Source organism: Lonchura striata, unplaced genomic scaffold, assembly GCF_046129695.1.
Source record: "Lonchura striata isolate bLonStr1 unplaced genomic scaffold, bLonStr1.mat Scaffold_92, whole genome shotgun sequence".
Classification (NCBI taxonomy): domain Eukaryota; kingdom Metazoa; phylum Chordata; class Aves; order Passeriformes; family Estrildidae; genus Lonchura; species Lonchura striata.
The window spans coordinates 537311-560613 of NW_027461191.1; the positions used below are offsets into that span (position 1 = coordinate 537311).

At 52.1% G+C, this 23303-nt stretch overlaps 2 protein-coding genes across 2 annotated transcripts in view; one reads left to right on the plus strand and one right to left on the minus strand.

Moving 5' to 3' along the window:
* Positions 1 to 21696, minus strand: part of LOC144248828 (uncharacterized) — a 472843-nt gene extending 451147 nt beyond the window's left edge. The window contains 3 exon segments of the mRNA XM_077790810.1: positions 19749 to 19751; positions 21044 to 21522; positions 21628 to 21696. Of these exon segments, the coding sequence (XP_077646936.1) occupies positions 19749 to 19751; positions 21044 to 21522; positions 21628 to 21696 (551 nt within the window).
* Positions 10283 to 11200, plus strand: LOC144248847 (olfactory receptor 14J1-like). Its single transcript, XM_077790827.1, has one exon. It carries the CDS (start codon positions 10283 to 10285, stop codon positions 11198 to 11200), a length of 918 nt encoding a protein of 305 aa, XP_077646953.1.
* Positions 21697 to 23303: the final 1607 nt, after the last annotated feature.

The following is a 23303-nucleotide window of genomic DNA, read 5'->3' on the forward strand; positions in this document are numbered from 1 at the left end:
AAGTGGTGACGAAGAGGGAAATTTAATATGTACGTCTGCAGGCACTGAAGTTCACACTACAGACTAAATGAAAAAATACCTCAAACCTACTCATCAAAGAGTCTAACTGCTGGCACATTTGTATATGTGCATTTATTCAATAAAACTCATAATTAGTTGTAATGATTAGGCTGAATACTAATTTCGCACCAAGATCCTCCTGCTTTTGGACCTAATTCCAATTGAAAAATATTACAATAAACATTACATTTTTGGTAAAGACACATGCCTAATCCACAGGCCACTGGAGCCACAGGTGGCACTGAATTTTAATGTTAAGAGGGACTGGAACATACTACATTCTTTATAATGATTTACAGTGACAGTTCACCTTTACTGCTTATGTGACAGCCCTCAGGTATCCATCTGACACTACAGACAGTCTTTCTCAGGTTCAACACCTACACAAACAGAGAGATGGTCTCCCAACACATCTGCATAGGTAAGATGGGAAAAACGAGAGAAAAATTTCCTTTTCCGATTGTCCAATATTGGAGCACCAAGATGTTTCTTATTACCATCTGAGTAGGAGCTGCCTCTGGGCAGTTTTCCTTAACTCCTGTTAATAGGCCCATCAATGTCTTGCCACATGGCTCAGAGATACTCTCCAGGAGCCAGTTCTGTTCAACAGGTGATCAAGGACACAACTCGTGACTCAGAATAACATCAGCCCATTGTGAGTTGCTCCACCCAGGGCGAGGAGCTAGGCATTCCCGGCAGGATAAAACTGGGAATTTCTAGACAGAGAGTCAGCCTTTCCACAGGTTTCCAAGAAGACACAGCAACCACATCTGCCAATCCAAGAGGACTGCAGCCACTCCAATTTGGACTGCTAACAGCATGCTGGCCAGAGAGGTGGTTAGGTTGTATTCTGACTTTGTCAGTGGTCTTCTTTTTGTATTATTGCACATATTTTTGTTTTTTTTTCTCTTTTCCCAATGCATTGTATTTCTGACTACAGTCTCTCACTGGTTTTTCTTTCAAACCAGAACATTATACAAAATAAAGAGGAAAGCTGGCAGTCCTCACCCAGAGCTCTGCAGAAGGTTCTGTGGGGAGCACACCTGACGTTTTTGAAGCTATGTGTTCAGCCCAGAGCCCTGGAAAGATGGGATTGGCCTAGCTGCCTCAGCCTGTTTGGCGCTGGCTCTTGCACCGTTCTGGCCCTGCTGGTACAGCACTCACTGCTTGCCCAGCTTCCCTGCCATGTGTTGTACATGTTCCTGACCCATAAATCCTGTGAGACTATTGCTGATGGAATAGGGAGGAGTCACACTTTGAAAGAATCCTCTTCAGTTCCCCTTTGTTTGAACAGAGGTAATTCAACAAGTCTATCCACAAATGCTGGAAGATACCCTCCAGTTCTGCCCATGGAGATACAAATGGCCCTGAGCAGCACAAAGGGCTTTGTCAGGAAGGCCACTCCTTTCCAGGCTTTCCCCAGAAGCCCCAGGTCAGTCTTTTCTTCTCTGTGCTCCCCTCTGGCTCCATTCCTATGCTGCCTCCAGATCATGAACATGGCAGGGACAGCCAAGCAAACCACCGTCCATGTGTGACAATGGATCTTTCCTCCAGTTCCCACAGAGGCCATGCCAGACACTACTGTCTGGATTCCAGGTCTGCAATTTCCTCCTCCAAGTGCAGCTGGTGCTGCCGAAGGGTTACCTCCTGCTCCTTCATCCTCTGGACAATTCCTTTGTCGTCCTCAGGAGAAATCCCATTTTTTCCAGAGGGCTGGTTGATGCTGACAATGGCCATCAGCACCAGGTACCTATGGAAGATTCCTTCAGCCATGGCTGATCCTTCCCTGAAAGAGAAAGAAAGGAGGACAGAGCCAAGATCCAGACTATATTGCCTTGGGAAGAGACAGGAAAGAGGCTCGCCCCTGGCAGGAAGGCTCTGGCCAGCACTGCAGAAAGGCTGGAGGCCAGAGGTGCTCCTCAGGGCTCACCTACTGCTGCCAGTTCCAGTCCAGCTGCCCAAAGAGGCTCCATGAGCAGGTGGTGAGGAAGAAGAGGAGGAAGGTGCGAGACACAGGGACACAAACCTGAGCAGCCAGGTTTGAGGAGAGAGAAGCTCAGCATTGCAGATGGCAGAAGAAACCAAGCCCAGTCCCCCAAGCAGGAGGAGGAGAGGAAGGGCCCCCCAAGCTGGCTGCAGGCAGACAATGGAGATCTTGCCCAGATGTTCCCAAATGGGCTGGGGGGAGGGAATACACGGCCCTGCTTTCCAGCTCCTCCCACCAATTCTGACCCTGACACTGTCATGAGACAAAGCCCGATGAAATCCTGCTCAGTGTGGACAATTGGGCCCTTGAAGGGCTTAGTGTCAGGTCAAGGCTTCCTTTCCCTCCCAAAGCCTTTCCCTTGGCAGCCTTGGGCAGAGGATTCATCCTCCCTCCCTCCTCCTTCCCACAGACCTGCTCGGAACCACTCTGTGGGCACTTTCCATTCTCTGTGTCTGTTCTCAAGTGCAGTGCCAACCTGGGTCAGTCCTGGACCTGTCCTGAGCTCCCAGGAGCTCACAGGCTGAGATGGCAACGCTCAGCCAAACCAGGGCCCTGCCCCTGCCAGCAGCACCCCCACAAGCAGCAGCAGCAGCAGCAGCAGCAGCAGCAGCAGCAGCAGCAGCTGCAGTCGCCTCTCAGCTGTTGGTGCCCCTGCACTGCAGCCCCTCCCGCTGACACCAACGTTCCCTTGTGGCCTTGGAGACAGTCTTGAATCCATCCATGGGGTCACAGAGCCATGGAATCCCAGAGTTCCAGGTTCCTGGAATCCTAGAGTCATTGAATCCTGAGAACCACACTCAGAGGAGGAGGAGGAAGAGGAGGAGGACGAGGATGAGGACAAGGAGGACGAGGAGGAGGAGGACAAGGAAGAGGAGGAGGAGGCAGAGGAGGATGAAGAGGAGGTGGAAGATGAGGAGGAGGAATAGGAGGAAGAAGAGAGAGAATGAGGACAAGGAGGATGATGAGGAGGATGAGGAGGAGGAGGAGGAGGAGGAGAACGAGGAGGAGGAGGAGAAGAAGGATGAGGAGGATGAGGACAAGGAGGAGGAGGATGAGGATGAGGAAAAGGATGAAGATGAGGAGGACAAGGAGGACGAGGATGAGGAGGATGAGGAGGAGAAGGAAAATGAACAGGAGGAGGAGGAGGACAAGGAGGAGAATAAAGAAAAGGAGGAGGACAAGGATGAGGAGGACCACGAGGAGAAGGACAGGGAGGATGAGGATGAGCAGGATGGGGAGGACGAGGAGGAAAAGGAGGAGGAAGATGAGGAGGAGGAGAAAGAGGAGAATGAGGATGAAGAGGAGGACGATGAGGAGGAGGGGGATAAGGATGAGGAGGATAAGGAGGAGAAGGATGAGGAGGAGGAGGAGGACGAAGATGAGGAAAAGGACAAGGATGAGGAGGACAAGGAAGACAAGGAGGACAAAGAGGAGAAGGAGGAATAGGAGGAGGAAGAGGATGAGAATGAGGATGTGGAGGAAGATGAGGAGGAGAATAAGGATGAGCATCACAAGGAGGAGGAGGAGGAGGGGGAGGACTAGGATGACAAGGAGGACAAGGAGGAGGAGGAGGAGGAGAAGGAGGAGGAGGAGGAGGAGGAGAATGAGGACGAGGACGAGGACGAGGACGAGGACGAGGACGAGGACGAGGATGAGGACGAGGATGAGGACGAGGATGGGAACAAGAAGGAGAAAGATGAAGAGGATAAAGAGGAGGAGGAGGCGGAGAAGGGTTTGTTAAAAGAGCAGTTAAAGAATGAGGAGCTGGCAACCTGTCCCCATGGAGAACCCATCTCCCAGATGTGCTCCATGCCCTTAACAATGGACCCTGGGGAAATGGAAACCCCCTGGCTGTGCACGGCTGCTCCCAGTGTGCAAATACAGCCCTGGACAGTGAGTCTGGGACTGCCTGGGAAATTGTTCTGGGTGTGATGGCCCCGGCAGGGCCAGCCCAGAGGCTGCAGGGCTGGACCTTCATCCACTGGAATTAGTCTGGATAATTCAGAAGCAAATGAGAGTTAACAATGCAGGAACAGGAATCCAGATTCCTCCAGGACACTTTGGTTTGGTAACTGCTCACTGGAGCTTGGCCTTGCAAAGTGCTCATGTCATGGGAGGAGGAACTGATGCAGATTATCAAGGGGAAAATGAAGTAATTTGGTTAAAGGATAGTGAACAAGATTGGATTATTCAACCCCATGACAGGGTAGCACAATTATTGATGTTGTCAGTGTTTAAAACAATTGGGAAAAAAGTAGATCCACCTCAAATCACTGCTGTTGGTGGAGATAAAGGGTTTGGATCCAGCAGTGTTAATAATGGAGCCAGAGTGTGGGTCCAGAGGCCAAAGGGCCTCCCGAGGCAGCTGAAGAACAGCTCCTGGGAAGGACAGCAGTGTTTGAATCCTGAAACCTGGGCAGGAACGATGGGAATGTGTCCCTGCAGCCAAGTGCTCTGTGTGAGAACAGGTAGATATTACAGGAGATTGTTTTACACATCCTGCCAGACCAAATCCCCCTGTTTGCCCCAGTGAAAACTCATGACCTGGGCTCCATCTAGGATGGAGCCAGGGCCAGGCTCTTCTACTGCCCAAGGTGTATCCCTTGAAGGCCTTTTAATAAATACCTGCTTTATTCCTTTAACACTGCCTAGCTCTGTTCTAGGCAGCCTCTCAAGGCATCACCACCAAACCAAGGGAACACGGACCAGGTCTGTCTGTCTGGGCCTCCTGGGGACCACCTGACCACCTTGGCATGTCGAGGGCTGCTTCTCACCTGCCCTGAAGCACTGGGGCTCTGGGATTTCCTTCCTATGGGAGAGAACTCTCCTTCTCCTCCATGGGCCATGGCCAAAATTGGGATTCCTCCTCCAAAACTCTGTACATCCAAGGATTGCTCCCAAGTGAAAGCTGCCAGGACAGACAGGTCTGGCTGCCCTTGGCCTCTTGGGAGCCACCTATCATCTGCTTTAGAAACACTGGGGCTTGGTGCTTTCCTTCCAATGAAAAGAGTTGTCCTTCTTCTCAAGGTGTCCGTGGTCAAAAAGGAGATTCCACCTCATAAATTCCACATATCCAAGGACTCCTCCATGACAAAAGCTGCCAGGAAGAATGGGTCTGTTTGGTTGAGCCTCCCAGGATCCATCTCTTTTTTCTTCTGTCATTGAAACACTGGGGCTCTGTGCTATTGAAAAGAACTGTCCTTCTTATCTATGAAGGAATGGCGAAAACTGGGGTTCCGCCTCCCAAATTCTCTATATCCAAGGGTTGCTCTCAGCCAAAATCTGTCAGTACTGTCAAGCCTGGTTGGCCTTGGTGTCTGGTGGCTGCCCCTGCCACACTGGGGCTCGGTTCTTTCCTTCTCATGGAGATCACTGTGACACTGTGGGCACCTCATGGAACCAAGGGGATCATTGTGGCACCACTGGAGCCCATGGAACCAAGGGGCCATGGTGACACCGCGGGGCTTCATGGACCCAGAGACCATTATGACTCTGTGGGGCCTGATGGAACCATGGAGACCATTCCGACCCTTCAGGGCCTGGTGTCACCAAGGGGGCATTGTGACACCTCAGGGCCTCCTGGAAGCAAGGGACCATTGGGACACTGTGGGGCCCCATGGGATAGGAGAACATGGACCAGGTCTGGCTGGCTTGGCCTCCCAGGGGCCACCTGACAGGTCTGGCTGCTTTTTGGAATGTCAAGTGCTGCCTCTCATCAGCTCCTGGAGCACTGGGGCTCTGTGCTTTCCTTTGTATGGAAAAGAACTGTCTGTCTTTTCAGATGCCCATTGCCAAAACTGACACTCTGCCTAAAAAATTTCCTGTATTCAAGGGTATCTCTCAGAACAGAATCTGGCAGCTCTGGCTGGCCTTGATTCCTGGTGGTCACTTCTCCTCTGCCCCTAAAACAGTGGAGCTCTGTTCCATCATTCTGATGGAAAAGAACTGGTCTTCATGTTCAGGGACCATGGCCAAAATTAGAATTGGCCACCGAGCCTGGCCAGGGTCGTGTAACCATCTGCAGCCCCGGGCAGATATTGACTCTTCCAGTGCTGCCATCCTCCCTCCAGTGAGAGAAAAGGACACAGGGCAGGCACACAGAGGAGCAACATGAACACACCGAGGGCAGGGAAGAGCAAGTTGAGTCCCAGATAGGAGGGATGAGGAGATGTCTTGATCCTGGGGTTGAAATCCTCTGCTAAAGCTATGGAGAAAGATGTCATTGATACATCAGACTCTTTTTTTCCCCGTAAGGCATTGAAAAGAATTGGGAGATTACTTATTTCAGCTAAAGTAAGCAAATGTTGAAGTAGATGTGATCCCATGAGAAGTTTAAGCAGACAAAGAGAGCAGAGGGATGAGACCCTGTGCCCTCAGGGAGAGAAGAAGACCTCTGTTCCCAGAGATGAAGATGATTTGAGAAAGAGATGAAGAGACCCTTTGCCTTAAACAGCTCATCCTGGAACTAATACCCCATAAGCTGGCATGGGCCATAAACACAGCTTTGAGAAAGGCTATGAGAAAATGGGAGGGATTTCACTATTTCACTTTTTCTGAGTGGCTGATATTTGTGGAAATGGAGAGCCGCAAGAGAATTGTTTTCTTGTGGAGAAGACTACATAGCAATAAAGAGAGACTCCTCTCTCTATGTGAACTAAAGAAGGACTATTCTAGAGGTGGGAAAGTGACTGAAAATTTTAGGTTTTGTCTCCTTACATTGTCAAGAAAGAAAAGATTGTAGGGAGAGGAAAAGTGCTCTGAAAGTTTTGTTCTGATTCTTATTACTCTTTCATTTAGTTATTGTTAATAAACTTTTCTTTATACCCTTTTAAAGTTTGAGCCCACTTTGCCTTACTCCTAATCCTATCTCACAGCAGGAAATGAGTAAGTATATTCTAGTGAGTGCACTGGTAATTAGCCAACACTGAACCCACCACACTAATTGATGCATTGGCCAAGAAATCTCAAGTTGGTGAACCAAAATCACTACAGAAACTTCCTGATGTACTGCCCCATACAAGATGGAATTTGAGGCAGAGCCATGGTTTTTCAGGACTTCCTTGATCCTAATGAGCCCCGTGGTGCATTTGGAGCTGAGCCCTGGAACCTCAGGGCCTGAGAGGAGATTACACAAACCTTTACAGGAGTCAGAGCAAGAGGAAGCACCCAAAGTGTCTCAAAACATTAATGGGACCCACTGAGGTCCATCCCCAACACAGGCTCCTCATGGATTCCTTGGAAGAGAGAACTGGAGGCCAGGATGGCACAAAAACCTCTCAGAGACTCAAAATGGCACAAAAACCTCTCAGTGAGGAAATGAGAATCCAAAGTACCTTGCAAAAGTTAAGAATCTCCAAGTATTAATGAGCCCCAGTGAGTGTCAATACAAAGCTCTCAACAGACAGGTTAAAGCAGATAATTGGGGCCACGATTGCACAAACCTCTCACAGAATCTGTAGCAAAAAGGAAACACCAAGTACTTTAAAAGAACTGAAGTACCTTGAAACAGTAATGGGCCCCACTGAGTGTTGTTCCTGACAAAGCCTCTCCAGAGAATAATTAATGCAGAATACTGGAGACCAAAATTTCAGAAAGCTCTCAGAGACTCCAAGGCAAAAGCCAAACCCAAAGTCCTTTGAAAAACCTGCAGTCCCTGGGAGCATGAAGGAGCCCCCAGGGCCATTCCTGACCAAGGCTCCCCAGGGACTCCTTCCAGCAGATCCTTGAGGCCACTGGGATGTGGGCATGGGGGGGATGCTGAGGGCAGGACCAGGGGCTGACAGTGCCCAGCCTGGCTGGGGCTGTGCCAGGAGGCCCCAGAGCCTCAGGACAAGGTGTCTCCTCACAGCCCTTGGTGGCACAGACCCTGCTGTGCCCCAGGGCACCAAGACTCAGCTTCTCTTTGTCCCCACCTGGCATCAGTGCCTCCAGTTCTCTGCTCTGCCTGGGGCCTGGGACACTTTCTCAGTCGTGTCCCTCAGTGGGACCCATTAAAAGTCCAAGAAACTTTGGAGTTGGATTGTGACTTGGAGTTCTGCAGAGGTTTCTGCAGCTCCCTCTCAGGGCCTGATATTCAGGGCCTGAGCACAAAGCCCCAGAGGGTCATTAAAGTCCTTGTGCTGTGTCTGTGCTGCTGAGCTGGGCCGGGCTCCTGGCACAGAGGGTGATCCTGGTAACCAAGCAGAGCTTCAAAAGCACATTTCTCTTGCTGAGCAGCTCTTCTGCCAGCCCAGCAGGGCTGGGGCACTGCCTGCAGCCAGCCTGGGCACAGCACAGAGGCACAGAGAGCTTCAATCAGTCAGGGCTGGGAAGGGGCTGAGAAGTGCCTGGGGCAGAATCACTGCCAGCCCTTGGCACAGGAACCTCTGGCTGCAGCTGCAGCTCCTGGAGAGATCTCCTAAAGCTGGAACATGCCAATGCCCACAGAGCCTGTGAGTGCATTCTCTGCTCATCTCCTGTGCAGATCAGCCAGGGGTGCCCAGGGCTGTCCTGCAGAGCAGGGTCCTGCAGCCCAGGGCGCTGTGCTGGGCCAGGGACTCTGCTGCCTGCCAGGGACAGCTCTCAGCCGGCCCTGGAGCTGCTCCCAGCGCTGGCCAGGAGCTGTGGGGGGAAGGAGCCACCCTGAGCAGGGCAGGTGCTGCTGCTGAGAGGGGCTGGCTGGGGCAGGGCTGCTCCCAGCTCCAGACCAACCTGGGCACAGCTCCGGAGGACACTTCCCAAAGAAAGTAAGCCTAGGATTATACTTATATACTTAGAAAACTATAATCCTTTATTATTGCTATTAAACTCTTGATTACCTCTCTTAAACTCTTACTGAACAATATTAAAGTTTTATTATATATCTCTATATCTATAATATTTAATTAACTCTAGTACATTTCCTTATGGTTTTTCTTAGAATTTAGAAAAATAACCTGACTGTATAAATGCATTTTTGAATATTATATAGTCTTTTCAACAGGATGAGGACCTACAAGAAGAACATTTTGGTTTTTGTATGCCAGCAGTGATAACGAAACCTGGGGGGAAAATGTCCTTGGACCTACTCCAATGGGTTGAGCCAGGGGTGTGTAACTGGGACAAGTGAATATTCTTTCAAATGTCCTTGTAAACTATCCTACTTAATCAACCTCAATGAATTGTTGAAATCAGGGGCCGGTTGTGCCTCATCCCCACTGGGACACCTGGAAGCTTCCAATAAAGGTCTGGTTTTTACTTTACTGTTCTAACACTGTTGCAAGGGCTTTTTTCTCCTTTAATTATAGACAACAGGGGGTTGAGAGAAGCTGAACAGGTATTTTAATCCCAAATGACAAAACATTCTGAGTTGAAAGGGAAACACAGGATCACCAATGAATGTTTGGACAGAGACTCCAGAACTGTGACTTTGGGTGGTCAGTGTCTCTACTGGGAGCCTCCCAAAGGCCCTCAGCCACTCCTCAGCCCTGGGCAGCAGCAGCATCACCTCTGCAGGGCCCAGCAGGGCTCTCCTGAGCTGCCCTTGCCCAGCTGCACACAGAGCCTGCCCCAGCCAGGGCCCTGCACACAGGCAGGTTTCTGTAGGGCCGGGCCGAGGGCACACAGGGTGGGATGGGCTCTGTGAGCGCTGGCAGGGACAAGGCACCTCTCAGGAGGGGATGTCCAGGCCCAGGGAGATGCTCAGGGAAGCAGAGGGGGCTGAGCAGAGCAGTGCTGGGGGAACAAGCCCATCCAGACCCTCACCTTCCCTCAGCCACGGGGAATGCTTTGCCTCTCTCATCTCTCAGTGGCAAACTCTGAGTGCAGCAGGAATGCTGGGGATTTCTGACCTCAGAGAGAAAGGAATGATCTATGGGTAGGAAAACAATTCCTAAAACAAACTCCTGCCATCTTTTTCCCCTAGAAGTGAGCATGCAGATTGTACCAAGCCTTTCTGCATTAGGAGTGATTCCCCTGACAGATCCTGAATATCCAGCCTTGTCCCTCTGCCACAGGGCCACAAACCCAGGGCAGCAGGGCAGGGATGGCTCCTCAAGAGTCCCCAGGCACAGCCCTGACTGCTCCTGGCACACTCAGCCAGCACAACTGGAGCTCAGGCAGGGACCTGGGTGAAGGTCTTCCCAGAGCAGGAACAAGGGTGGGTGAGTCCCAGCAGGACAGTCTGCAGGGAATGGCCCAGGTTTGGCTCCAAGCAGCCTCTCCTGACTTGTCCCTGTCCTTTCTCCATGAACAGGTGCCCATGTGCAGCCACAGCAAATGTCCAACAGCAGCTCCATCAGCCACTTCCTCCTGCTGGCACTGGCAGACACGCGGCAGCTGCAGCTCCTGCACTTCTGCCTCTTCCTGGGCATCTCCCTGGCTGCCCTCCTGGGCAACGGCCTCATCATCAGCGCCGTAGCCTGCGGCCACCACCTGCACACGCCCATGTTCTTCTTCCTGCTCAACCTGGCCCTCAGCAACCTGGGCTCCATCTGCACCACTGTCCCCAAAGCCATGCACAATTCCCTCTGGGACACCAGGGACATCTCCTACACAGGATGTGCTGCACAGCTCTTTTTCTTCATGTTCTTCATCTCTGCAGAGTATTTCCTCCTGACCATCATGTGCTATGACCGCTACGTGTCCATCTGCAAACCCCTGCACTACGGGACTCTCCTGGGCAGCAGAGCTTGTGCCCACATGGCAGCAGCTGCCTGGGCCAGTGCCTTTCTCATTGCTCTCATGCACACAGCCAATACATTTTCCATGACCCTGTGCCATGGCAATGCCCTGGGCCAGTTTTTCTGTGAAATCCCACAGATCCTCAAGCTCTCCTGCTCCAAATCTTTTCTCAGAGAGCTTGGGCTCCTTGCTGTTACTGCCTGTGTCCTCTTTGGTTGTTTTTTGTTCATTGTTTTCTCCTATGTGCAGATCTTCAGGGCTGTGCTGAGGATCCCCTCTGAGCAGGGACAGCACAAAACCTTTTCCACCTGCCTCCCTCACCTGGCCGTGGTCTCTCTGTTCCTCAGCACTGGCATATTTGCCTACCTGAAGCCCCCTTCCATCTCCTCTCCATCCCTGGATCTGTCCCTGTCAGTTCTGTACTTGGTGTTGACTCCAGCCCTGAACCCCCTCATCTACAGCCTGAGGAACCAGGAGCTCAAGGCTGAAGTGAGGAGACTGATGACTGGATAGTTTCAGGAACATTAAACTGCTGGCCAATTTCTGCCAATCACTTGTAATAAAAGTCATCTTTGATACTTCTTGTTGGTTTCCTTTTGGATATTTTTTTCTTTGTTTTACATTTTAATGTTGCACACAAAGGAATGTCAGGAGCCCCTGTCTGCATTGTACACAGCAGGCGGGAGCACCCCCATGCTGGTGCTGTGGGGACATGAACCTGAGGGAGCACAAATGCCATCAGCCCCTGGGGCCAGGAAGGGCTGGGGGACACCAGGGAAACCACTCAGCTTTGTCCTGGCCTCTGTAGTCAGCCAGAAAGTTTATTTCCATCAGCTGGGATTTTCCTGTCCCACTGCAGACGCTGCTGCTCAGAGCCAGGGCTGCCTGGCAGCCACCCCCAAACTGCCCTGAGCATTTCCTTGGCTTCACCTTTGCTTTCTTTACTCTTCCTGATACAAATTTCTTCCTGTTGTCCACCCCTGTTCCCTCCCCTGCACACAGCCCAACCCTGTTTACCCTTTCTTCTCTGGCCCCACTCCCCATTGCAGTTCCTGACTTGGCACCATGGGAACGTCCCTTGGGGAGCAGGATCATCCCACAAGTGCTGCAGGAATTGTCTGCAGGCTCCTGCAGTGCCTGGTGCTGCTCCCTTGCCAGAGGCACCCCAAGCCAGGGGGGCACATCTGGGCTGCTGTGTCTGGCTGTGGGGCTCCCTGTTCTGGGCAGTGAGGAGGAGCTGCAGAGGCTCTGCAGGACTGACAGGATTGTTTTTGGGGCTGTGAGGAGAAGCTGAGGGACCTGGGCTGCTGGAGCTTCTGGAGAAGAGGCCCAGGGTTCCTCCTGCGACTGCTCCAAAGGTTGGTTTCAGAGAATCCTAGAATCAGCCAGATTGGAAAAGACCTTGGAGATCATCAAGTCCAAGCTGTGCCTTCACACCACCTTGTGTCTCCCCTGAGCCTCCTCTTCTCCAGGATCAACAACCCCAGTTCCCTCAGCCGCTCCTCACAAGACTTGTGCTCCAGACTCCTCACCACCTTACTGCCGTTCTGTGGACACACTCCATCCCCTCCATGTCCTTCTAAATTGGGGGTCCCAGGACTGGACACAGCACTTGAGGCGCTGCCCAACCAGTCCCCAGCAGAGGGGAAGAATCACTGCCCTGCTCCTGCTGGCGACACCATTCCCGATCCAGGCCAGGAGCCATTGGCCTTCTTGGCACCTGGGCACGCTGCTGGCTCATGTCCAGCCTGCTGTCCATCAGTCCCTGCAGGTCCCTTTCTGCCTGGCTGCTGTCCAGCCACTCTGTCCCCAGCCTGTAGCACTGCAGGGGTTGTTGTGGCCAAAGTGCAGGACCCGGCACTTGGACTTGTTAAACCTCACCTTGTTGGATTTGGGCCCTGGATCCAGCCTGTCCAGGGCCATGTGCAGAGCCCTCCTACCCTCCAGCAGATCAACACTTCCAGACAACCTTGTATCCCCAGGGTTCCATGAGGCCCCAGAGTATCCCAATGATCTCCATGATTCCATGAGTTCTCCCAGTGTCACAATGTCCCTTTGGTTCCATGGGACCCCTTGGTGTCACAGAGTCCCTTGGATCTTTGGGCCCTGCAGTGTCTCAATGTCACCGTGGTCCCCCAAGGCCCTGCAGTGTCACAGTGGATCCTTGGTTCCATGAGGTCTGGCAGGCAGCAATGCTCTCCTTGGTCCCACAGTGTCACAATGGCCTCTTGGTCCCAAGGGCCACCACGGTGTCAAACATGTTTCCTTCATTCCGTGAGTTCCTGAGGAGCAGCTCAGGCCCCTTGGTTCCATGGGGCCCTGCAGGGTCACCATGGTCCCATCATGACACGAGGTCCTGCTCTGTCACAAAGCTCTGCATGGTTCCACAAGGCCCTGCAGGGTCACAGTGGCCTCTTGGTTCCATGAGGCCTCAGAGTGCCACAAGGAATTCCTTGGTGTTGCAGTGTCAAAATGGAGCCCTGGTGATAAAAGATCCTGCAGTGTCACCAGGGAACCCTGGTTCCTTGGGGCACCACAGAATAACAATATTTCTCACCGTTACCAGAGTCCTTGCAATGGAGCAATGGCCCCTTGATTCCTGTAGGTCTCAGAAATGCCTCAGAATATTGTGGGGTGGGAGTGGGGACATAGTGTTATTGATTGTCAGACATGAAGAATCTTGATTTTCATGTCTGTCCAGACTTCATTAGAAGGTGCTGGGGGTCAATATCAATTGGACATTGCTGATCTCCATCTATAAACAGGGAAAGAACACTGGATAAAACAGTTCTCTCTCCATTGTTTTCAATATAGTATATTCACTTTGAATACACTTCTAAAATCTCTCATTAAACACAGAAGTATTGAAAACGTAATATATTCCCAGCAGCTTTTTTTCTTTTTTGTGCATTTTGAGCAAATATTTATGAGCTTTTCTCACTGAATTCCTGAACTGAAGAGCTCAAGAAAGAAGAAGCCTCTGGAGTAGGAAAATTCATCAGCAACATCCAAGGGGCTGAGGATCCATCCCCACCAGAGCAGCAATGAGCAGAAATGGGCACAGCTCTGTGGCTGCCCCAGCTCTGGGATGGGCCCTGGGCCTGGAGCAGGAGCAGCTCTGGAGGGCCCCAGGGCCGGGGCTCTTGTGCTGGCCTGGGCAGATGGGGTGGCAGGAGGGGCTGCAGAGCTCTCAGCACCTCAGGCAGAGGGGAGCAGGGCAGCCAGGGAGCTCCTTTGGCCTTGGCCAAGCCCCTTCCCCCATGGTGGGGCTGAGTCCTGGCTGAGCTGCAGCTGCTGCTGTGCCCTTGGCAGGGGCTGAGGCCGTGAGGCAGTGCCCAGAGCAGCCTGGGCTGAGCAGAGCTGTGGGGCCAGAGCCGGCTGGGCTGTGCTGGGGAGAGGCCCTTGGTGCTGCCCAGAGCTCAGGGCAGCTGGCAGAGCTGGCAGGGAGCTGGGCTGGGCTGGGAGAGCCTGGCACAGAAACCATCAGTGTCCATGGCTGTGCTGGAGACCAAGGCTGGAGCAGGGAAATGCAGGGCTGCTGCGCCATGGGGAGGGCATGGAATTCCAGCACACACCTCAGCTCTCTGATGATCCCAGCACCGTGCTGGGCCCTGTTCCAGACTGGAGCAGAGCAGATGTTGATGGCACAGGAGCCCTGCGGGGCTGGCAGGGACCTGCAGCTTGCAAGGTGCTCTGCTCTCCCTCAGCTCCTCTCTGAGAGATCCAATCCCAGCTCGGCACCTCAGGGCACAAGTGGCACTGCCTGTTCATGGGCACACGCTGATGTCTGCCTGCAAAGGGACACAGGTATTAATACTTGTACATTTCTTGTTATACAAGGACATTTTTATTGTCTGGGTCAGTTCACTACTTTTAAAAAATATCAAAGTTTTCCCCACCAGTAACAGGAATTTCCTGGAGGTGTACTGTTGGGGAAAGAGAAGCAATACTTATCTTCCCATCTTCTTGAATCACCAGTATTCTCTTTGTAACATCTCCCCCTTTCTTCAGGGGTTTCCAGTTCTCCTGTTGAAATGGTCATGTCTTAGGGCATCTCTTCACCAGACCAGCTGGTTCTATGTCCTAACTGTTGCCCCCAGATTTCTTCCTCTAGGTGCTCTTTGGTCATTCAAGGGCCTCTCAAGTGACTCGATTCATGCTTTGAACAACACGGAATGACCCTATCTTTCTGAAGTTCGAATAAATATGAATGATATCTTATTGTGTTTATATCCATCACAGAATTACCATTTCCTATGTCTTTGTCTAAAACTGTTCCTGTACAGAAATCCCCTGCGGATGAGGGACATGTCAGATGCTGCTGGGCATCACAGAGAGCTGAGGGAAGAGCTGAAATGGTTATTAAACTGATCAAATGTTTAACTTTTGTTCGTTGGCAAGAAACCTTTCTGTGCCTCTGAGTGTCACCATCCCTGAGCCCAAAGGACACAAACCTGATGAGTTGTGGTTCCCACTGCAGGGGCTGCACTTGGACCTTGGCTCTGCACAGGAGAGCTCTTCATCCACTTTCCCTCTTTTCCTCCCTCTGGGCATGGAGGCAGCTCCTGACTTCAGCCTGTGACTCGTGTGTGCAAAGAGCAAATCTGGGAAGAATTGGGGCAGGGAAGGTTTTGGGGGACCTTGGGATCTGTGCTGGGCACAGAAGGTGTTTTCCACTGCTCTGAGACTGTCTGCTGTGCACAGTCGATTTAATAGCCAGCAGAGGAATGACTTTTGCATTGGATGGAGCTGTGCCTTCCCCAGGCTTTGTTGGCTGGCAATAAATGAACATCCCTCTGTGTCTCAGGCAGCTCCTTCTCCAAGGAAAGCAGGTGGGAGTTGGAGCCCAGGAGCTGAAAGCTGCAGGTGCAGCCTGGGCTGGAGGGAGCTCAGATTTGCACAAGGCTGCTCTGAGTGCCAGGGCTGGAATGGGGGAAATGGTGGGGTGGGGGTAGGGACAGAGTCTAATGGATTGTCAGACACAAAGGGTCTTGATTTTCATATCTATTCAAACTGCAGGAGGAGGTACTTGGATTCAGTGTCAATTGGAGATTGCACATATCAATGTATTAACTAAAAAATCAAAATGGGACCTAAAAAATGGTTCCTCACTCCCTGTGTAAATAAAATTCATTCATTTCAATTACACTAATGGAATCCGCCTAACCAACCACAAAGGATTTGAAAACATAAATCAAATTATTCCAAGAGGCTTGGCTTGTTAAGGTGTTCTGAATGTTAATGAGCCCTGGCGCACTGAATTCCTGAACTGAAGAGCTGAAGGCTGAAGAAGCCTCTGGAGCAGTAAAATTCAGCAGGAGCCTCCAAGTGTCTGAGGATGTCAGCAGCCCCCACTGAGGCCATCCCTGCCCAGAGACCCTGGGGGAATGGGCAGACAAGGAGAGCGTCCCTGGGGCTGGGGCAGCAGAACTCAGAGGCACCAGCGGCTCCAGCTGGGAAATGGAGTGTGGGATGGGGCTGTGAAAGCCCTGCCTGGGCTGTGCCAAGCAGGACACACAAGCCCTGACCCCCATCCACTAAAAAACTCTCTCAAGGTGACATTCAAAAGGAATGAAAATTATTTCTGTCCTCTGAGTTGGATGGACTGGAGCAATACTATCAAGAGATACTCAGGAGCTCTAAACAACAAAACAGCCTTTACTGGGAAATTTAGAAAAATCAGAGAAACTTTGGCAAATGTTTTAATACGGCATTCAATCAACAAAAAACACTTCTCAAGGCATTAACTTGGCCCATTCAACTTCACAAACTCTAAGTCTGTTCAATTTTAAGATAATCAAAATTTGCAAGAGGACAGAAACAGAAGAAGTAGACACAGAAAGAGAGAAAAATAATACTTAGAGAAGCACACACAGAGCTACCAACTACTGGATTCCAGCAATGTTCAGCTGGAAATTCCAAGAGGAGGAAGGGTCAAGATGTGTGCTTGCCTTGTGGTCAGCCTTAAATACCCCTTGGTCCTCCTGGGCCCTTCCCCCAGGTGGGACTTGGGGTCATTTGGTCACTCAGGAGCTGGGCTGGGGCTCCAGAGGTGGCTGTGGAGCATTGCCTGTGCTGTGCCAGGGACTGGCAGACACTGCTGGGCTGGGATAGAGGCTCTGGGGGGATTGGGGTTCCAGGGCAGGGCAGTGCTGGGGTTCCAGGGCAGGGCAAGGCTGGACCTGCCCCTTCCTCCCCCACACTGAAATGTTTCCAGCCAGCAATCTCCTCCAGTCTGTCACAACAGTCAACATTGGTGGTGAAATCCCAATATGGCCATTGACACCTGCAGGAGAAGGACAGTTCTTTTCTATAGGAAGGAAAGCCCCGAGCCCCAGTGAGAAGAGACCCTGCAGGTGCCAAGCTGTCAGGCAGCCCCTGGAGGTCAAACCAGCCAGACCTGTTCCATGTTCCCTTGGATCCTTGGGACCCCACAGTGTCCCAGTGGTCTCCGTGGTTCCCAGGTCCCACAATGTCAAGTGACTCCTCTGTTCCATGAGGCCCAAAATGTCACGATGGACCTTTGGACCCTGGGGGTTTGTGGTGTCACAATGGTCTCCTTTGGCTCCACAGGGTCACAATGGAACACTGATGACACGAGGCCCTGCAGTGTCACAATGGACCTTTGGTTCCCTGCAGCCCTGCAGTGCCACAAAGGCCTCTTGGTTTCGTGAGGCCCCACAGTGTCCCAATGACCCTCTTGGTTCTGTGGGGACCTCCAGGGTCACAATGGTCTCACTGGTGCTGTGAGGCCTCACAGTGTCACAATGCTTTGCTTATTCCGTGGGGCCTCATAGTATCCCAATGGTCTCCATGATTCCATGGTGCCCCACAGTGTCACAATGGCCCCTTGGTTCCATGAAGCTGTGAAGTCTCTTAATGGTGTCTCCATGATTCCATGTGGCCTTCCAATGTCACAATGGACCTTTGGGTCCCTGGGGTCTCACCATGTCACAACTGTCCCTTGGTCCCATGACACCCCAAAGTGTCATAAGGGTCTCCACGGTTCCATGAGGCCCCACGGTGTCACAATGGTCCCTTGGTCCCACAGGCCCCACAGTGTCACAATGGCCCCTTGGTTCCATGGTGCCCCACAGTGTCACAATGGTCCCTTGGTTCCATGGTTCCTGTGCTGGTGCATTCCCCCCTCCCCTTCTCAGGCCGCCCTGCCAGCTGAGAAATGCTCGCTGGCCTCGGCCTTGGCCAGCAGCCCCTGGGCTCACCTCCTCTGGAGCTCAGCACAAACACGCTCTGCTCCAGCACTGCTGCTGCCCAGCCAGCTCCTGGCTGCTTTAGGAGCAGCCCTGGGAACTGTTTGTGTTCCCTCGGTGGCACAACATCCCTGTTCTCACCCTGCCAAAGAAAGCTGCTGGTGCCAAGTGCGGCCAGGATGAAACATGGCTGGGACTGCAGCCCCTCTCTTGGGGCCCTACAAACAGCGCTCCAAAAGGAGCCCTTGGAGCTCTCCTGGGCCAGCGACTCCCTCTGAGTGGGGCCTCTCCGAGCCGGGAACTCTCCCGTTTGCTGCACTCGGGGATCCCCAACAACGAGGGAGCCTGGGCCGATCCCCCAACTCCTCCAGGCTCAACCCTTCCCTGCTGGGGAGATGCCAAAGCATCCCCAGGGAACATTTCCCTTTGCTCAGGGGAATTTCTCACAGGTGCCCTGCACTGACTCTCTGTGTCTGTGTGCACACAGGAATGCCTGTGCTGGGGAAATGTGGCAGAAATGCTGCTCTCTGAGGGGTCTGAGTGCCTTGGATAGCAGAGCCAGTCAGGCCTGTAGGTAAGGCTAAATCACGAGGTCTAAGCTAAGTTAAACGCTGCTAAGAGTTGTTCTTTTGCTAAGTTCATATGTTTAATATAAGTTATATGTTAAGTTAAATATTGTTAAATGTTATTCCTGTTTTAAATTGCATAGTTATAGGTTATAAGTTAGGTTAAATACTGTTAAGCTCAGTTCTTTTGCTAAATTGTTAAGTTTAATGTAGAAATTAAGGTAAAGGTATAAGGTAACTCCTATTAGGTTTTAGGTCTGTTAAGGTTTTGGGCCATATTCCTTTTATCCTTGCCCTCATTTTTTTTGTGTCACACACACAGGGACAGTTCTCAGTTCATTTCTGGTTTGATTGCCTGGATTTTGTTTGGTTTTGTTGTTGCTTTGTTTCCTTGCTGTGCCTGAAGTGTCCAGTCAGGAGCAGAGTGACTCATGCTAAGGAACTTTGTGCTGCTGTCACTTTAATATTAAATCTGGTTTTTGCTGGGGATTTTTTCAGCACTCTCAAACCCTCATTGGTCACAGGGTGAAGGAGCCCTGGCCCAGCCTCTGGCCCTGGGGGACACGGGGACACTGCCGGGGGGTCCCTGTCCCCCTGTCCCACCCCCCATGGCTCCAGCCCCCGTCCCCGTGTCAGGCTCTGGGGTCGATCTCGTGGAACATCCTCTGGGGGAGGCTGCGGCGCCAGGGGCAGGGGGACTTGGGGGCACAGGGGACCCCACTGTGCACGAGCAGCGTTGGACTTCTCTGGGGGAACTGGGAAGGGGCTAGGGCAGAGTGACCTCCCTGGTGACCTCACACAGCCTCTCAGATGTCACATAGCCATCTCTGTGATGTCACAAAGCCCAGTCTGTAATGTCATACAGGCCCTGTGATGCTGGGCAGTTCCGGCGCCATCCCAGCAGTGGCCTCTCCCTCCTGCCCCGTCCCTCAGCTGGTGCCACCCTTGGGGCTCTGGGCTATGGCTTCTTCTCCCTGGGCATCCCCTGCTGCCCGCCCAGGTTTTCCCGAGGAGCTGCTGCCCCTGAGCCAGAGGCTCTGCTCTGCTGCCCTGGGTACCCCGGGGCTCCCAAAACACCCCACGGCCAGGCCGGACCCAGAGTGTCACAATGTCCCCTTGGATCCATCAGGCCCCGCAGTGTCACAATGTTCCCTGCGCTCTCTGAGGCCCCACATCACCCAGCCCAGGCCATTGCTATGGTTCCAGTCCCTCCCAGGATGATCCCAGTGATTCCCAGTCTCTCTCAGTATATCCCACTTGATCCCAGCATGCTCCCAGTCACACCCACTTCCTCCCAGTTGCTTCCAGCATAATTCCAGTTGCCCAGAACCACTTCTAGCCACCCTCAGTGCAGTACCAGTTGCTCCCAGTATATCCCAGTTGCACCGACCATGGTCCAAACTGCCCTCAGAATGTTCCTGGTCACTCCCAGTATGATCCCAGTCCCCCTCAGTGTTGTTCTAGTTCCACCCAGTATGTTCCCAGTTGCACCTGGTCACCCCTAGTACAGTCCTGCTCACTGCCAGTATGACCTCAGTGGCCCCCATTACAGACACAGTCACTCGCAATTGCCCTCACTTGCCCCCAAAATGGTCCCAGCTGTTCCCAGTGTTGTCCCCTCCAGTATGGTGCCAGACACTTCCAGTATATTCCAATTGCCCCCAGCATGCTCGATCCCAGTCACCCCAGAGTCCCCAGTATGGTTCCAGTTGGCCCCAGGATGACCTCACTCATTCCCAGTATATCCCAGTTACCTCCAGCAGGCCCCCAAACCCCCTCCCAGCACCACAAATGGCCCCAAGAGCCACAACAGCCTCTCTCAGTCCCACCAGGAGTCCCTAAAACCCCTCCCAGCCCTCCATGGAGCTGAGCGGGAAAGGTTGGTGGACAGGAACATCCCCAGCAAGGGTCAGCTAGGACACTTCAGCAGCAATTTGGGCATTTTGTGGGGAACACTTGGACTGGGCAGACGCAGGCCAGGGACTGGGACGGACAGCCGGAATTCCTGGAGAACAGATGAGGTTAGATGGACCCGTTCTGCTGGAACAACTACAAGAACATGGCCATGTCCCTTGGCTTGGATGGTCCCAGAAGAACCAAATCCTCCCCTTAACCTCAAATTCACATTCAAATCCCAGTAAAATGATTCAGCTTTAGATCTCTTTACTTGATTTCTTTATTTTTACCCCAATTCTAGGTGTTTTGATGGGATAAACAAGGAGATTATTCAGGTGGGAAAAGATCTCCATGATCATCCATTATTGCTTGATGCCACCAGAAGAAAAAGTGACACAGCAGGTAAGAATTTCTTGGGCTTTAAAGTCAAAGAAACAGCTCTTCCCAATTAATTTTCAATGTTGATCAGAGTCCCGATGGATTTTCCTGGTCTGTGTTCATCCAGGTGTCTATGGGCATCCAGGAGGATTTGAAGACCACTTTCCAGGTGTCTTCTCATCAGAGATCACAAGGAATGTGGGTCACCAGGGCTCTGACCAACATGGGTCTTCTAAAGGGGGATGGAGTGGGAGCAGCGCATGAAGCTCTTCCTGCAGTCGGGGCAGTCACAGGGCTTCCCTTACCTGTGCCTATGTTGGTGTCGAGTCAAGTGAAAGCTCCTGGAGAAGCTCTTCCCACACAGGGGACACTCAAAGGACCTCTGCCTGGTGTGGATGTGCCGGTGCCTGACAAGGTGGGAGTTTTGCTTGAAGCCCCTCCTGCAGTCAGGGCAGCGGAAGGGCCTCTCCCCGTTGTGAATCCGCTGGTGCTTGCAGAGAGCAGAGCTCCACCTAAACCTCTTCTGACACTCGGGACACTCATAGGGCCTCTCCCCAGTGTGGATGCGTTGGTGGATGATGAGTTCTGAGCTCCAGCCAAAGCCCTTCCCACACTCCCCACACTTGTAGGGCCATTCCCCGGTGTGGATCATCTGGTGGCGGATCAGGTGGGATTTCCGCCCGAAGCTCTTCCCACACTCCGAGCACTTGTACGGCTTCTCCCCATCATGAAGCTGCTCATGGACCACCAGCTCTGAGCTCTGGCTGAAGCTCTGCCCACCTTCCTGACACTGGGTGTGTCTTTCCTCCTCAGATGACCTTGGGCTGGTTTTGCAGCCCCTCCTCCTGCGGGATCTCTGGGGCTTTTCCTCCCCGTTGGGTTCCTGTGCTGTGGAGCCAGTCAAAATGGCCTCTTCCATGAGGGTCTGCTGCGGGGATTTGTCCTTCCTGGTCTCCATCTGCAGATCCTGCTCTGGGGGAGGAAGGACAAGGAGAGGATGGGATTTGCCAGAGGGAAGGGCAGGGAGATCCCCCGAGTGCGTCCCCAGCAGGAGGACACCGGCAGCGGGGCTGTCCTGCAGCTGGGGGCCAGGCTGGGCTGGGAGATGGAGCAGGAGAGAGAGGGAAAGGGGCACTGACTTCCTCCTCACCTGCCTGGGCATCCCAGGGCATCTTCCTCTTCCTTGCAGCCTCCTCCTCCATCTGGAAGATATTTGGAGATGGGAAATCCTGTTTTGAAAGGAAAACAAGGGATGAGCACAGTGAGTTTTGTACTGGTTTCAAAGCAAACCTGGGAGAGAGTCTAAGCCAGAAGGACAATTTAATAGGAAAATTAAGATCAAAGCTATGATACAGAAAGACTGGTTTAAACTCACAGAGTCAGGATATAACCTGACACCCTGATAATCAGGGTGGTGGTAGCAGGCTGATGAAATGGTGTCTGCAGTCCGGCTGGAGTGATGAACGTGATTCTGTCAAAGCAGTGATCCTGTAGAAGGGTCTGGTCTTCCTCTGAAGGTCCAGTGGTGGTTATGGAGCTCTTGTCCTCTGAGAATGCAGCAGGCAAGGTGATCGTGGTGTTGCAAGGGTGAGATTATATCCAGGCAGGAATGCTTTACTTCCTCCCCCTGGGCGGAGCATCCCACAATGGGATGATGTAATTTTATCAGTCCTGCAGTGACACTCAATGGCCCATTAACAGAAGATGGCCCCTGGAGGGCGTTATCAGGGCTGAGCCATGGAAGAGATAAAGAACACTGCCCCACCTGTTGATAACAGTTTATGGAGATGGGGACTGAAAACACTTTTGGTTACATCTGACATTGTAACCTGAAACAGTGAGGCAATCCCTGCTTGGGGTGGGGGGTGAACACCACCCCCCTTACCCAAACTGGCTCAGGTGTAAAACCCTCACCCTGGGAAGGCCACGCACACAGGGGACAATGTCACACTTGCCCTGTCCCAGGGGAGATCTCTGTTCCTGTCAGTCCCTTGCTCTCTCCCCTTTTCTCTTTCTTTCCATCTCTCTCTCTACCTCACATTTACTGTCAATAAAATCCACTTTGGATTTGGTCTCCTTAGCAGCTTAATTGCGGCAGAGGCATCTCTCCAACAATTTTGTTAACCAGATTGTGACATTATTTTTGCACAGTGAGTTCAGGGCACTGTTGTCTGACCCCAAGCGTGTTTGACAGCAGCGTGGTTCCCTCCTCTGAGAAGGTTTTGCCTCTTTCTGGAGGATCTTTTGGAAACTTGCATGCAGCTTCCTCTGAGTGACTTTTGGGAGAATTTATGAGGAAAATGGCTCTCGTGGGTGGCCAGTGTAGAGAAAATATTTTGTTTTCCTTCTTTGAAAAGTCTGTTAAAATCACTGGAAGAAAGGGATAAAATCATACCAGCAAGACTGGCAAGGATCATTCACCACGCAGTGAGGAACAAAAGGTTACTAACGTCCCACAAGAAGTCCTGCTAAGGCAGCTAAATGCCAAATAACTCCTGAATACACAAGCTTTGGGGCTTTGCCAAATGTGAGAATCATTTTCTCTTGCTACCTGTCTCCTTTGTG

Coding starts and splice junctions, on each gene's coding strand:
- LOC144248847 (XM_077790827.1), top strand. CDS start 10,283: ATGTCCAACAGCAGCTCCATCAGCCACTTCCTCCTGCTGGCACTGGCA.